General features: G+C 36.0%; 2 protein-coding genes across 2 annotated transcripts in view; one reads left to right on the forward strand and one right to left on the reverse strand.

The window, feature by feature from the left end:
- Positions 1-17,035, forward strand: part of LOC124640290 (sodium/calcium exchanger 1) — a 139,749-nt gene that overhangs the window by 96,435 nt on the left and 26,279 nt on the right. Inside the window, exons 2-3 of the mRNA XM_047178003.1 lie at positions 14,876-14,967; positions 16,940-16,999. Coding sequence (XP_047033959.1) covers positions 14,876-14,967; positions 16,940-16,999 — 152 coding nt within the window. The remainder of the gene's footprint in view (positions 1-14,875; positions 14,968-16,939; positions 17,000-17,035) is intronic.
- LOC124640215 lies at positions 2,845-5,260 on the reverse strand. The gene has a single exon (XM_047177886.1). It carries the CDS (start codon positions 4,625-4,627, stop codon positions 3,095-3,097), a length of 1,533 nt encoding a protein of 510 aa, XP_047033842.1. The 5' UTR covers positions 4,628-5,260; the 3' UTR covers positions 2,845-3,094.

Genomic DNA, 17,035 nt, shown 5'->3' on the forward strand with positions numbered 1-17,035 from the left:
AGGCCGAGGGAACTCGACAACTGAATATGTAAAATACCAAGTATTTGAGCTTATATTCTTTGTATTGATGAGAACTTTCCACTTATATGGATAGTGACAACTGTTCGTATCACTGAAAAGCTGTAAATAAAAAACTTTTTTACAAAAAAATTAAACCGACTTCCAAAAACACTAAAAAGCAAAAAAAAAATAATTTTAGGTGCATCGGCCTAGAAGTCGGTGGCAAAATTAACTTAGTAACATCCATTAGACACATACTTCTAGGCCGATGCACCTAAAATTAGTTTTTTTTTGCTTTTTAGTGTTTTTGGAAGTCAGTTTAATTTTTTTGTAAAAAAGTTTGTTTTCTAAATTCTTCTCGAATACTTTTTTCTTTCATGTTTATTTCTTTCCGTCAACATTGATTCAATAAATTATACCTAATCAAGCACGTGTTTCCTTAAAAAATATATCTAGGAAAAATCATCCATACCTATAATTTCCTGTCGTTATCGCCTAACTAAAAGAGGGTAGTTCGAAACCGCCTCTACCGTAACTCGGCACGTAATGGCTAGACCTAGTAATTGGGTTACTAGGCGTCAGTAGTAAATAAAGCCTAAATATATTTTATCGATCGCATAATCACATTTACTAGAACCTGTTATGTGTTACTAGGAATTTTGTAATCTTCTTGTGGTCGGTTTCTGAGTACTTTTGTGCACGATTCATTTGTTTTGAAATGGCCAATACGCATTTGGTGATGTTTAAGCCATGTATTCACTGGGAAACAATGTTTCAGATACACAGTTTCTGAAACATCACGTAGATGTTTACAGCAACAATGTTTCGGAAACTGCCGTCCACACCGTCAGATGTTTACAATATGTCGCCCGAGGAAGTAGTGTTGTTGTGTGGTGCCTACATTTATTTGCATAAGTCCATTTCTAGTAAAAAGAAAAAGAAAAGAGAAATTACTTGCTATGAAGACATTTATTTGGCGTTTATAAACAAATGAAACACGCGTCCACACTTGTATCCATATGTTGCGCAACTGATTTGTTTCTGAGCTCCCCGCCACGGGTGGGGAGCACAGAAACATTCGATAAACACGTAGTGTTTACAGAAACAAAATCTACGTGTTTCTGAAACAAATAATTTTGTTTCAGAAACACGTAGATTTTGTTACGTGTTTCTGAAACAAATAATTTTGTTTCAGAAACACGTAGATTTTGTTTCTGAAACAGTGTTTATAAACAATTGTTTCTCAGTGAATACATGGCTTTAACATACATTCCTTTTCTGTATGAAATGAGACCTGTGCTCTACAGTGAGATAGTAAAAAGGCTGATGATATAATCATTAACCTTGCATACATAACTACCGTATTTTTAAACCGAGTTAAGATAAGATAAAAAATCTTTGTTTAAGATTCGCTAATGCTTCTAAGTACACTAGCTTATTACATAATGTAAGACAAATACATATAGATCTTTGGATAGAATCTGTAAATAAATCTCAGAAACTACCAGATCCATTTGAACTATATTTTCAGTGTTAGATAGAGTATTTACCGAGCAAGGCCAAGTTCATTCGGATGCGAGTGAAACCGCTGGTGGAAGCTAGTATTATCGATATAGGTTTTATTGAAACTACAATATCGATACAGGCGTATTGAATCTCTCTTCTGTTCTGAACAAAACATTTCTAAATTATCACGACGACCCTTCACGTGAACAATTTTACCATTTCAATTGCTTTGTATGGTCCAAGTTATTAGATAAAGCGGTTTTAGTACTATTCTGAAGTATTTTCAATTAGTTGAAAATATTTTTTGACATTTTATACAGAACGATGAGTGGTGTTACATTATTGACAGCACTTTCGCATTACTGGATTTTACAGCACGTTTTTTATCGTGCAACTTTTTCCGAGCGGCAAAAAACTAGTCGTGTGGTTTCACATCACGTGTGATCATTTGAATCGGTTTTGTCAACTATATTATCGGTTTTTTGTGACAAGAAAATCCACCGTTCTTTCTTTCTTAATAAACAATTTGTAACGTTCTAATTAAAAACTTAGTGATTGTTCGTTGCCATACTATTGTTAAGGCGGTATGTTAATATCAACAATTGCCCAGTAGATGCTACTTAAGAAAAAAATTTGAAGGTTTTATATATTTAATTTAATTAAACTTTTCCAGTTGTAAATGTGTTTTTCGGCCTAGTTTCCAATACTTACTAATGAGGCCGCTGAATTAGGGTATAATTTTGCCTTTTAAATGGCCCGTAAAACTTGAGTGACGTTAACAACCGAATTGGATTACGTTGACTCCGCTTTTTAACGTTTCACAGCGATAAAGATTTTAACGTTTTTTACAAATTCAGGATTTTGTCATCGGTGTTAAAAAAATAATTTAATTAGATGTAACGAAACTCGCTGATTTTTACAGTTTTGAAATTACAGAGCTGATTTGAAAAATTCTTTCGCTGTTGGGAAGCTGCTCTATCCCCGGGTCCTTCTAATATTATTAAATGCGAAAGTCTGTATGTAATGAAAGTATGGGCGTTTGTTCCTCTTTCACGCAAATACTACCAAATGGATTTTGATGAAGCTTGGTAGCAATGTAGCTTATTTATCAGAATAGAAATATAATCTTGCATATAGGTATGGATTTAGTCTGTAGGTGTTTTATGCGGGAAGTAGTTTCCAAGGGGCGGGGAAATAATTTTTTTCAACTTGCACCACACAAAAGTTCAAGCTCCCCATATGTTAGGACATTATTGAAGGTACGTACAGTCGGTAACAAATGTTCTTAACATGCTGTCCAGTGGTGGACATTTGGAAGTTTAATAATGAAAACCTCAGTTTCTTCGCAATACAGGTTTAATAATCTGAATTCTTGATATTTTACAAAATGAAATTATAGATTTTCTGGCGACGCAACCGTGTACAATATAGAAGTGAGTAATATAAAAAGTTTGCGGGTGAACGTAAAACAAAAAAATAATTATTTGATAGTATCACGTCAAAGTGTAACTTGTTGCTATTAAAAATCACTAGGCGTAGGTATGGCGCAGACATCTTCCCCCCCGTTGAAAGACTCCTTTCAACTACATCAGTCTTCATCCGGTAAAGATGTAGGCAAGGGACAGATCCGAGTGAGAGGTCTCCTGAAGCAACCTCTGGTAGTTTGCACATCTGCGACTCGCGTGACTCCGTCGGTCCCCGGGAACAGGCGGCTGACTCGTCCCATTCGCCAACTGAGTGGTGGGACATTATCCTCATGGAGAAGAACTAAGTCGCCGACCTTTAGGGATGCTGATTTAGTACGCCATTTTGAGCGCTGCTGTAGCTCTGCTACATATTCCCTTTGCCAGCGCTGCCAAAAATGTTGATGTATTTGTTCAAGCTTCATGTAGCGTTGAAGGTTGTTCTGGTTCTCGTGCTCGAGCGATGGACCAGGCAATGCATTTAAGGCACGCCCTATCAGAAAGTGACCGGGAGTTAGGAAATGGTAATCGTTAGGGGAAGGGGAGAGTGGGCATAAAGGTCTACTGTTGAGCACAGCTTCCACTTGTGTGAAAAGGGTACATATCTCCTCAAATGTTAAATGATTGTTTCCCATAACGCGTTTTAAGTGGTATTTCGCGGATTTAACGCCAGCCTCCCAGATGCCGCCGAAATGTGGAGCATACGTGGGAGAGAACACAAACTTCACACCTTCATTGGTAGCAAAATCAACTACAGGCTCATGATTGGTTTTAAGAAAATTGCCTATTTCCTTAGCAGCTGCAACAAAGTTGCGGCCGTTATCGCAAAATATCTCCGCTGGCTTGCCCCGTCGCGATATAAATCTGCGTAATGTCATAATAAAAGCGTCTTTGGACAAATCACTGACGGCTTCCAGGTGCACACATTTATAGCGAAAACATACAAACAAACATAAATAGGTTTTAGTTAATCGTGCACCTCGACCCTTTCTATTTAGCGTGAGGAACGGACCAGCGAAGTCAACGCCAACAGTACGAAATGGAAAATCAGGTGTGATGCGCTGTGCAGGTAAGTTTCCCATCATGGGAGTTAATGTTTTACCTTGAATACGTCTACATCTGACACAGGCATGTACTGTGCGGCGGGCCAAGTGCCTACCGTTTATAGGCCACACAGTTTCTCTTACACAGGCCAGCAACAGTTGAGGCCCGGCATGCATGTTCCGTAAGTGTTCATGTTTGAAATATAATTTGGTGAGTGGATGAGAGGCGTGTAAAAGTATGGGATGTTTTTTAGTATAATTATAATTTGATAATTCTATTCTACCACCGACTCTCATCACCTTGTCATCATCCAAAAAGGGTGAAAGTGACAAGAGAGATGATTTGCTACTTAAATTTTTATTTTTTAACAAAATATTGTACTCTACAGCAAATGAAGTTTGCTGAGCAATTTTACATAGGCTAGTAAAGGATGATTCTAATTCAGTAACACTAAATTTACCAAATAATTTATCTTTAGGATTTTTATGTCTAATATTATGTATAAATCTATTTACATACGCAAATATGCGTCTTAATTTTAAAAACGATGAAAATTTATCTATTTTTAGAATTTCTGTTACAGGTTCCTGGACAACAGCGGAAGTGGATTTCATCTCAGGTAAGTCTGTTTCATTTATTAATTTATTTAAATAGGGCCAATCAGATTCAGGCTGTATTAGAAATTTTGGACCTGACCACCACAAATTAAGATTGGTAATTTGATCTGGACTTACGCCTCTTGAGATCAGGTCAGCTGGATTCTGATCAGTCGGCACATAACGCCACGACGAACTATCGGTAAGTTCATTAATCTCGGCAACCCTATTTGCTACAAATGTTTTTAGCTTTGCAGAATTACCATTCAACCAGCTGAGGACAACGCTAGAATCGCACCAATAAATGATACGATCAACCTCACATCGTAGAGAACTGGTAACTGTCTTGCACAATTTTGCAGCCAACAGAGCAGCACAAAGCTCCAGACGCGGTATTGTCGTCGGCTTCAACGGCGCCACCTTAGACTTAGCACACAGTAAGTTAACCTTTACATCACCAGCTAAGTTGTGTGACCGCAGGTACACACATGCACCGTAAGCGACTTGGGAAGCATCACTAAAGGTATGTATTTCTATATAACTAGGAGCTTCGCATAGCGTTAATCGCGGGATCTGTAGATCTGATAAAAAACTTAAATTGTTAATAAACTTGTTCCAGGATTCCAAAATATCAGAGCTAACCGGTTCATCCCAGCCCTTTTTATTGAGTCATAAGGACTGAAGTAACATTTTAGGTATAATCACGCATGGACTGAGAATACCGAGAGGATCAAAAATCTTGAATGATGTAGACAGTATAGATCGCTTGGTAACTACATCACCTTTGTTGGGAATTACAATTGATATTTGAAGAGTATCGGTTTTAGGATTCCAATTTAATCCTAAAGTATTAGTGGATCCGCTTAAACTAACCTTGTCATTTTGATCAATGACCGATGATGACAAAATACTTGGTAAATTCGACCTGAATTTACGTAGTTTAAACCCTGCAGATTTTAGAGTGTCCGACACCTTGCGCTGAATGTATAACAGCTCGGACTCACAGTTGGATCCAGTGACCAAATCATCGACATAATGATCGTGTTTAATAATATTACCTATAAATTGATCATCGCAATCCTCTGCCAATACTGACAAACACTTGGTGCTTAAATATGTAGCACTTGCGAGACCATAAGTGACGGTTTTTAGACGTAAAGTTTTGATAGGATTTGACTCATCACTTCTCCAAAGTATTAATTGTAAATTACGATCCTTTTCATCTAGTTCAACCATCCTAAAGAATTTTTCAATATCGGCTGTCAAAATGTATTTGTACTGACGAGCTCGAATCAAAATAGAAAAGATTGAGTCTTGAACATTGGGACCGACCATCTGTAGGTCGTTCAGAGAGAAACCTGAGGAAGTTCGTGCCGATCCATCAAAGACAACACGTGTCTTTGTCGTTTCACTGTTTTGTTTAAACACTGCATGATGGCAAAGATAATAGGATGGAACGGGATTTATAATCGGACATTCCTCTAAATGGCCTAGCTCTAAATATTCTTGAATGAAATTTGAATATTGTAACTTTAATTCTGGATTCTTACGGAAACGTTTTTCTAAATACAATAATCGTTTCTTGGCCATTGCGTAAGAATCTCCTAAACAATCTGGACTATCAATTAGAGGCAGCCTAACACAAAATCTGCCAGATTCTAAACGGTAAGTATTACGATAAAAGTGGTCTTCACAAGCCTGCTCAATTTTACTAAAATATTGCTTATCTGGAACTTGCTCCAGTTCCCAAAACTTTGTTAATTGAGAATTAATATCGGAATTATTGCATTCGTCACTATCACTGATTGAAACATGACACGGAATACTCTTTGGTAACGAACGATTCCTTAAACTTGGAAAAATAGGGCCGGCGACTAGCCAACCTAGCTTTGAGCTACGTAGCTTGGGCATGTTATGACCTAATGCTAGCTGATCACATCCTAATAGGTCCCAAAATAGGTCCGCACCTATCAAGATGTCTATTGCCGAAGGCTGATTAAAATTGGGATCAGCTAACTGTATGTCTCGTGGGATATTAAGTTGACTAATATCTATAGATTGTTTAGGAATAGCACCTGTTAACTGGTTCAACACATAAAATGATTGTACAACACTGTAGTCGTTGCTAAATGAATTTAATCGGGCAATGCAACTTTTATTTACATGTTCCGCTAAGTTGTTGCCTATACCAATAACGTTTATAGTATTTATAGTACATACCTGTAATGATAACTTGTTCATGAGTGACTGGCTAATAAATGAGGACTGACTTCCACAGTCTAATAAAGCACGCACTCGAAATTGCTTGTTTGTTTGAGGATTGATAACGTTTACCATGGCTGTTGACAAAAGAATATGATTTTCTACGAAATTATCACTAATCGAATTATTAACTGATATTTCACTTGAACCGCGATCTGTGTTAGTGCTATTGCTGCTGACTGTACTAGTATTACCTGTGCTAGCATTGTTAGAATTAGGTAAATGCAAGAGTGAGTTGTGTCTACGCTTGCACTCACGACAGGGACCCAACTTGCAATCACGTGCACGATGCCCAGTTCGTAAACAATTGGAGCATAAGTGCAACTTAAATGCTTCGTCTCGTCGTTCTTGAACACTCTTCGCTAGGAATGTAGGGCAGTCGTAAATCCAGTGGTCACCTTTACAGACAACGCACTGCTTAGTGACAGAGCCGGTGTTCTGAACTGTAGATGAAAACGACTTAGTGCTACGAGAATTATTATTATTATTTTGGCGTGATTGTGTAGCCTTGGGTGTGTCAGACTTGTTTTGGAACATAGTTGCTAACACATCAGCGCGATCAGTTAGGAACTTATTGAAGTCCTTTAGAGTGGGGAGATCGGACAAACTATTACGGTGTTCTTCCCACTTCATAGCAGTACGATTATCTAACTTAGGTATAAGAATTTTGATAATTATCATATCAAGCAGCTCATCTTGTTTAGCTAAGCTTGATAATGCTCGCAAGTTTTTTGTTACGTGGTCAACTAGAAACCTCAGTGATTTGTCTGATTCACGTTTGTGTTGTTGCTGTGTCGATTCAAAATATAACAATGAATTGAGGTGTTGATTTATAAGCTGGCGCTTGTTATCGTAACGATCGCACAAAAGCTGCCATGCAGTTTCATAATTAGTTTCGCAAATCTCTAAATTAGAAATAATTCGCGCAGCTTCATTTTCGAGATACGATACCAAATAATGGAACTTATGAATAGGCTTGATACGCTCATTGTTATGAATAAGCGACAAATAGGTATCTCGGAACTCAAGCCAGCGGAAATAAGCGCCATCGAACTTTGCAATTTGTATTTGTGGTAATTTAAAATCAACATGATGACAATGAGTTGACTGATCGTGATGACATTGTGATGAATTGTGCGAATCAGAATAGTGAGAAGTAGTCTTATACTTGTCAAGTTGCTCTTCAGCAATTGCCAGATGTGAGGTGAAGATCTGCTCAATTCCATCACGTTCATCAATCTCAGAGTCCATATTATCGCAATTAATAACCTCAATCTGAGCCTGTAGTTCATCGAATTTGCTAGACATAGCTCGTATTTTATCAATATTAATTTCTAACTCTTTAATTTGGGTTTTTGATAATTTTAAAGAGCATACTACATCTAAATACTTTTTAAATTTCGTTAAACGACCTTTGACCGAGCTACGTTTAGCAAATAGCTCCTTCAATTGTTTTGCATTACTGTCTTTATCTTCGCTTAAAGACATTTTGTTTATTAATTAATAGTATGTAACAACAACAAACGACAAACTAGTACTTAAGAAAGTATTATAGGTGATTGAGTAATCTAAACAGTAACACACTAATGCAAAATGAAGGAATAAAGTTATATGTTCAACTCTTATCTGATACTCCCTCGGCGACACCTGGGGCCCGAACGCAGCCACGCGGCAGCAGCGCGGTAACAGCGCGGCAGCAGCGCGGCGGCGGCTCGGCGCGGCGCGTGGCGAAGCGCAGACGCTTCGTCACCCGAACGCGGCTAGCGGTAGTCAACGTCGGGCGGCGCCGAATTCCCTGGAATAGTCGGCCAAAATATTTGAAATAATGTGAACTAGAATAATGACACGCACTATTGGGAGGGTGGCTAAGTTTAGGCCTTCAGATTACCTAGCAGAATGAAAATATCGGGAATGTAATTACTAATAGGTGTTTAGATACTCAAGTATTATTTATTTATGAACTTATTTTCATGAAATTACTGTTATTTTAATGAATTTATGATTTTACAAATGATTACGTAGGTAGTTGACAATAAATTATGGATTTTAATTGTACTATTTTAGGAGATTTACTGATTGTTTACTTGAAATAAGCCTTAAAATTGCTAGATATTTTGTTAAACTAATGAAATACACAAGTGGAGTGTACCAAACAGCGACCTTTTCGATAGGAAAAATGGGTTCAGGTATTAGGGTAAATCGTAGGAATGGCACTTAACTGATAGGCGAGACGGCTGCTTCTGGCTGCACTGGTCCTCGCTGGTGGCTGTGGTACTGATAGGTACACGAGCTGCTCGCAGATGTTGACGAAATTCTCGGACTGACGTGGCAGGCTGACGGTGAACCTCGACGGAGTAGAAGCTAAGGCTGGGCGCGGCGAGTTCTTCTGACCGACCTGGCTGGCTTAGTTGTCTTCTATTATAGTGTTCTTGCGTCTGTAGTCCTCCACGATGAATCTTTGGTAGATTTCCTTTTAGTGAGAATTCCTTTGTCTTCGTAGTCGATCCGAATTTTTGCAAATCCGTCCTGTCACGGTCGCCATTTAATGTCCAGTGGTGGACATTTGGAAGTTTAATAATGAAAACCTCAGTTTCTTCGCAATACAGGTTTAATAATCTGAATTCTTGATATTTTACAAAATGAAATTATAGATTTTCTGGCGACGCAACCGTGTACAATATAGAAGTGAGTAATATAAAAAGTTTGCGGGTGAACGTAAAACAAAAAAATAATTATTTGATAGTATCACGTCAAAGTGTAACTTGTTGCTATTAAAAATCACTAGGCGTAGGTATGGCGCAGACACATGCTAACGTTCCACCCGTGATGTTTACGAGTGTTATTGTTTTCGCTTACGTACAGGTATGTCCATTTGTCATTGAAATATATTTTCATATGTTGGAAATGAATGTTGGGACAAATGGAGATGGTTTTAATATTGGACAGAGTAACTGCGGATTGGTATAACTTACATAGGTACTTTATATTCATTGATGTATGATTAGAAAATGAACCGTGTCAAAATCCTATCTGTTCCAACATAAAAGATTCCACCGCTAGAAAATAGAAATATTTTCGCGTTAACATTTGCTTTACTATTATTACAAAAAAGATGGTAACGTATCAAAATTCAAGACCTTAGGACATGGAACTAGTTTTGTTTTTTGTACAGAACAGTATCAGTATCATAACATTATAGGTTTCTTTTCGATAGACAGACAGACGTTTTTTTTTTAAGACATTCACGATTTTCGACATTTAAATTTTATCCTTATAGCCCTACCTCTGGGGCTATTTATGGAGTTTAATATAATTTCAATCCTTACAAAGCCGTTATAAATTTCTTTTATATAGGTACTGAATTATAAAGAGGAAAAAAATAATTGTTTGTTTGTAATGCATAAACTCAAAAGCTATTGGACTGATTTTAAAAATTCTTTCACTGTTGGAAACCTACTCGCTTAGTGAGTAACATACTATATTTATATTATATTATACCTATATGCTATATTTACAATATATTAAACCGCGGAAAAATGGCTAGTGATATATATTTTTACCAGCACTGTGTCAAATACAGCAATAACATTTCTACTTTAACTGCTGCCATCTACTCCAAGATGTTGTCATAGCAACCGCTCATAATGACATCAAACAGACCAGCCATAACATGCCTAATATCATTTATGACAAGCTTTACTCGTAAATATCGCAGTTAATACTAAATTGAGTTTATATACTTGTATTTTATGGTGTAGCCTTAATCAGGGGAGATTAGAGGGATTCTCATTAGTGGGGTGTTGATTAAATATCATGTTTATAGTGGTGTTGGTTTACCATAGTTTTGTGAAGGTCCGGGTTATTCGGCTTACGAAAGGGTGTTAGAGATATGGTGGTAGATTACCCATAGGGGTTAACGAAATAGGGCAGTTACTTAGCTGTGTTTGACTTTGTATAGTTTTTATCAAAATACTAACACAAAACTCCTGCAATCTGCGAGCACAATTAAATGATTGTGCTGTCATTATTTAGACAAACTTTGTAACCAATACATACTATTATAGTATAACACGATTTCGAACTTATTTGTCAAATATTTACGTCCCACCTTATCAGTTAAAACATTATTTTCAAATTATCTAGCAAACAGTTCTCGCAATGTTCTTCGACGCCTAATCAATGTTCTTTTATATAGGTAATGTTTTAATGTTTTGTGTATAGTATTTTATTTTTAGTATTATTGTATACCTATAGTATTTTTCTTTAGTAAATTAATTTAAGTTTGTAAATATAGTAATTTTGACGACCTCGATGGCGCAATGGTCATCATGCCGGACCGCCGAACCTGAGGTCCCGGGTTCGATTCCCGGTTCGGTCGATATTTGTATGATGAGCATGCTTGTTGGCCGTGGTCTGGGTGTTATGATATGTATTTATAAATATGTATATATGTAGCTATATGTAGTTTATCAGTTGTGTTAGCACCCATAACACAAGTTAATTAATAACTTACCATGGGGCTAACCGACCGTGTGTGAAAAGGTGCCCAGACATTATTATTATTATTATATTCAAGTTTGTAATTACTGAAAATAAACACGTTTTCGCTTATAAAATTATTTTCAAATTATCTAGCAAACGTTTTCGCTTATAACTTTATTTTCAAATTATCTAGCGACCATTTTCGCAATCTTTTAGTAAACGGGGCCATCAGTCAGAAATAGTAATTCATGTATCATTTAGTTTTATTTGCTCAGGCTAGGTGTTACCTTGCGATGGTCAGATGACATACAAGTGAGGTAAAGTCGACTGAGTGAAATAGGTTAGCCGTTTGTAAGGTAGCTAAATACGTAATAGGTATAATGATTTGTAACTTTGTCACTGTATTTTATTTTAAGGTACATTTACTTTTAAGCAAATTTTCGGCTTATTTAGTTACGAAACTTTTCAAATTTTGTTTTGCCAAGTTATATTTTGGGAAAAACCATCTATGATAAAAAAATCTGTGCAATGTTGCCAGCCTTTTGGATATGATCCGCGTTGAAGTTTCGGATGAGTTTTTGATGCGTAATTTTCTTTTTCATGTTTTTATATAGTATTTTTGCCAACATATTGATTGCCCTTTGCTCACCAATTCTGCAAGTACACGCTAACAATGGAGAAATGGATCTAGTATTATTTGGAATATTATCTTTGGGCATGAATTTTAGGACTACGCTGGAGAAAAAGTGGTTGGTGAATTACAGACTTGATCCACTCATAATCAACGCCCAGACCCCTCTTCCACACTAACAGAACATCATATATCTTACACCCTGATACTCAGTAGTTACCACTGTTACCACCCACAACTTAGGTGCACAAACTGGAATATTCCACCAACCTTGAAGCAAATTATTTCCAGCAAAACTTAAAGACTTGCACCCATTGAGGAACGAAAGATGACCGGAGATGTCATAATGCAAGCAAGTCATGCGCCTTCTAGGTACCCAAATACGTACAGTGGTCATGACTAAAACGGACAATTACGAGTGAATTGACAAGGCGTTCGGGTTCTTTGAGACATCTGTCAATGATTTTTGGTATCTCAAAAAATTATCGGGTCCAATGAAGTCGTTTACAGTGAAGACAGCAACGTTCTTCGTCTTCACCACACCCCCATTTTAGCGCGCGAATTTCTTAAGAGCTTTTCCGTTATGGCACCTCCGCTAGTCATTTTGTTCTCCATGCTTGCACCTATGACGTAGCTTCGGCCGATTATCAGCGAACCGCACATACATACATATATTTACATATGTATAGTACCTGTTAAATTGAAGGACAGTTCTAAACTTGGAACATAGGCGATGGGCCGACAACAAAATCGATAAGGCTATGCAGACAGCCGTAAATTCATAGGAAATTTAATATATTAGGTAATTTAGATGTTGATAATCGATTATTTATTGTGTGTAAGCTTTAACGATGATCGATTGGTTAATATGGGTCGGTCATTAATAAATGGAGAGTCTTAATTAAGAAAATTGCCTTTTCAGTCTTAATTAAGTAAAAAACGTTGGAAAAGTGTAACTTAAAGAGACACCCAAGTTGTTTGGGTGTGTAAATAGTTTTTATTTTTTTTAAGTATAGTAGTTTTTCAGAAAGTTTTTCATATTTTATACAAGCTGTTGATTTGCATCCGTGCCATAGTCAAGGACGTAATTATGCTAGTGATTCTCGACCCAAATCAACCAAAAAATTGGTACGTAATTTTTTTTTAATTATTTTTTTTTTCCGAATTCCGTCTATGTCATCTAGCCGTATTTAAACTTGGCGTGTGTGTTACTGGCCTTAAAACCGTGCTGCGCCCTCACACAAACGCAAACACAAAGAATACGCAACGATCATTCGTAAATTTCATTCATAAAATTGGATTACTTCTGAAATACTACGACATTACAATGACAAAAAAAGCAGTGCATATTAGTTATTTCCCATGTACTGTAATTCCAATCGATTATTTACGTATTGTATGTCCTCCTCCTGAACTATGGCACAAATGCAAATCAACACCTTGTATTTACCTTACCTTAATCATCATGATTAGGCGTCGTCCTAATTGGGAGTGATCGTGCGATGGCGCGATGCGTTTTTCATCTAAGACGTCGTCCTAATTGACAGCGATTGTACGATGACACGATGCGTTCTCGTCGTTCGATGAGTTCAAACATACAGATTTCATCAGAGTGTCCTATTTGAACCTCGCAAGTGAGATAGTGAGATCGTGAGATGAAAAACGCATCGCGCCATCGTGCGATCGCGCCCAATTAGGACGACGCCTTAGTCTTAAGTTAAAAAAATAGAATAATGTTTTAGTATTTAAGGCCCTCCTTATTAAGAACTCTTCAGCACGACAGTTAAATAAGACCTTGTATAGAACAACCATAACAAATTCTTTACACGCAGCTTTACTTTTATATCCTATAATGATCCCCTAATATCAAGGATGTTACTGGTAAAATAAGCACTACGCAATCAGGCACGTTCGTTATTTGAAGATCACGTGCAATACTAAATTGCGAGTATTTGGGCTCATCAAGGGAATAAAAACGGTCTTGGTCTCGGATCTTGTTTATTATACATTTTTGACACGAATTTGTACCTGCTTATGTTTATTTCATAGTCACGTTTATTGAGTAACTAGAACTAGAATAAATGTGAAACGAAAAAAGTAATTTTTCTATCTTTTAGATAACCTCAAAATGAAATGATAGACACGTATTTTTCTTTTCTCCCACAAATGAATAACAGCGAAAATATAAAACGTTTTGTGTTGTGGATAATGTCACTTTTAAGTAGGTGAGACGTCACAAGACAACCACCAGTCACCAGTCTAACCAAGACTATTGGGTTGCCCGGGTAACTGGGTTGAGGGGGTCAGATAGGGCAGTCGCAGCTTGTAAAGCACTGGTACTTAGCTACATCCGGTTGGACTGGACGCCGACCCCAACATAGTTGGGAAAAGGCTCGGAGGATGATGGCGTCACAAGACTTTTTTAAAACCCCTACTTGCAATAGTTGCTCATCTGCTGGACTAATTATTATCACTATTTTTTAACCCTGTCAACTTAGTACTAGGCAAAGCTAGCATAATAAATAAAAGTCGTTGAATTTCAGTTTACTATCAAATGTTTTTGACGTGTTTTCTTTTGTTTTATTATAATGAAAAATCATGTTCCTTGATCTTTGAACATAGGAATGATTAATTACTGTGTTTTTGATTTATTTTTAGTCGGAATATTTTAAGTCTTTTTCACAAAATCTTGTATTGAAAAGACTCTGGTACTAAACATTTTCTATGAGATAACGGCTATTTTTCGTACAATTGATGTAGACATATTCCTTGAGAATAAAATGAATGAATGAGTAAAATGAAGTAGTCAACATAAATGCATTTATTTTTTTCAATTTTGACTTCCCAATTTGTTTATTGATTTTAACCAAATATGTTTTTGCTTGTTACAGAAAATTCATACCTCTGCATATAATAGAAGAAGACAGTTACGAGAAAGACGTTCTGTTTTACGTTAACCTTGGCGACCCGGAGTTACTCGGGGGTAAGTAGTATTTGCCTTACACATTAGTTTATATATTTGATGTTGACTATACCTACATACCTTTAAAGATCTTAGAGGTGTCTATTTGTAAATAATAGTTAATGATAAACATTAACAGATGAACTACATTACATAACTACGCATGATTTTGTTTCGATTTGGACTCATGTTCAAAGCTTTTAGGTACTACTATTCTATTTTTTTAGAAATTTTATGTAGCGTAGGTAACAATTACTAAAAAATTTACATAAATAGATGCATCATATTTTTCAAAATTTTATCATTTTTACATAGTTATAGGAATTCAATTCAAAAATTTGAATTGCAAAATTGAAACTGCGGTTTTGGCCTGTCATTTTGGTATGCGATAAAACAATAGAAGTTCATTATTTAGAGAACCAATGAAAATATTCGACGTTGACAATTTTAATGCCTTTGCATTGTCATAAAAAAACAGATGGGGATTTTGACTGTCAAATATGATTTCATTTTATGAAAGCTGACTGTGTAAATAATCTGAGGCTATGTTTTGAAATGCTGTGTTAAAAAAAATATACTGAAAAATCAGTGTTCAATGTTTGAGTTCTGTTTGGCTGTTCATGTAACTTTTTTGACAGCTTTGTATTGACATTAAAACTTTAGAGTATTTCAAAATATCTAACTATAAAAAGCTAGTAAGTCTGACAACCAGTCTTATCTAGGGGTATTGGGTTGCCTGTGTAATTAGGTTGAGGAGGTTGAATAAGCAGTCGCTCCTTGAAAAACACTAGTACCTACTCAGCTGTATCCAGTTAGACTGGAAGCCGACTCCGACATAGTTGGGAAAAGGCTAGGCATATGATAATAATATACGTGAAATGAATAAATAAAATGAAACAATTCATTACAAAATGTGCGTAATATTTTGTATGAAAATTAAATTGTTAAGCATAATCCAATTTTATAGGCCAAATCGCAAACATTCAATTATTTAATGCATAAACTATTGGCGCACGATTACATTATCTATAAATTAGTACTTTTAGTAGATCAGCATGAAATTCAGTATCAATTGGTAGCATGCCTAAACCTAGTTTAGCTTTTGATTAAATTAATTTTATTTTGTGTAATATTTCCACTACTGGATATAGTAGAATTAGTTGGAATATAATAGGCATTTTAATTATTAATCAATAGTTAGTTGATTCTGCAGATATAATATTATATCTAGGGCTGAATTTTCAAGTACCAGATAACTTTTATTTGAGGAATATGTTTTGTTTAGAAAATATGTCAAACAGCCATATATATTCCTCAGATAGAAGTTAACTGATGATTGAAAAATATGCCCTTAGTATTTGTTTTAATACATTTGGTCATATTTCAATGTTTTTGACAATAAAGCAAAACCAGTTTGAAATATGACTAAAAAAACACACAGCAAATGGCAATTTGGAAGTAAAATGTCAATACACTTGAAGCCATTGAATTTGGGTCAGTAAAACATTGAAATGCTTTTACAATTATGACGTTTCATTGTAAATACTGAGTCAGTTTTTCTTTGAGCTGTATTTACTTGAATAAACAAAACTTGTACAAATAAATGATTTTATTGTTAACACTTTTAAGAAAAGTTAAGGCAAAAAATAAAAAAAATTAGACACTATAGTGCAATGGCTAAGTCCTGTTAATCTTGAGCCATAAGTTCGATTCCCTTTCATTGCACATTGCATTATTAACAAGAACCTATTTCAGATAAAAGCAGGAACGCTTTTGTTGGAAGTTAACGAGTTCGATAGTTCTCAATAAATGAAAATAATGAACTCAGAAGATATTAATAACTTAGGTTACTGAAAAGAAGGATTTAGTATAATTTATTTTATTGGCCCAAATCAATTGCCCCCAACTACATTTACTGTGTGTTTACAAAAAAACCTTAGACACCATTATCCAAGGCTTGTGATTTGTGCATGACGTTATCCTAAATCTGCAGAGGTGTTCGAAACATTCCTACCAGACGCCTCGGGCTCCGTCTCTGTACAGTTTTCTCCCGGTAAGTGATAGCGAAGCAATTTATGTAATGGACGCA

This window comes from Helicoverpa zea, chromosome 20 (genome assembly GCF_022581195.2).
Source record: "Helicoverpa zea isolate HzStark_Cry1AcR chromosome 20, ilHelZeax1.1, whole genome shotgun sequence".
Classification (NCBI taxonomy): domain Eukaryota; kingdom Metazoa; phylum Arthropoda; class Insecta; order Lepidoptera; family Noctuidae; genus Helicoverpa; species Helicoverpa zea.

Excerpts from the sequence above, each read along its gene's own strand:
- LOC124640215 (XM_047177886.1), bottom strand. The coding sequence starts at position 4,627 with ATGAAATCCACTTCCGCTGTTGTCCAGGAACCTGTAACAGAAATTCTA.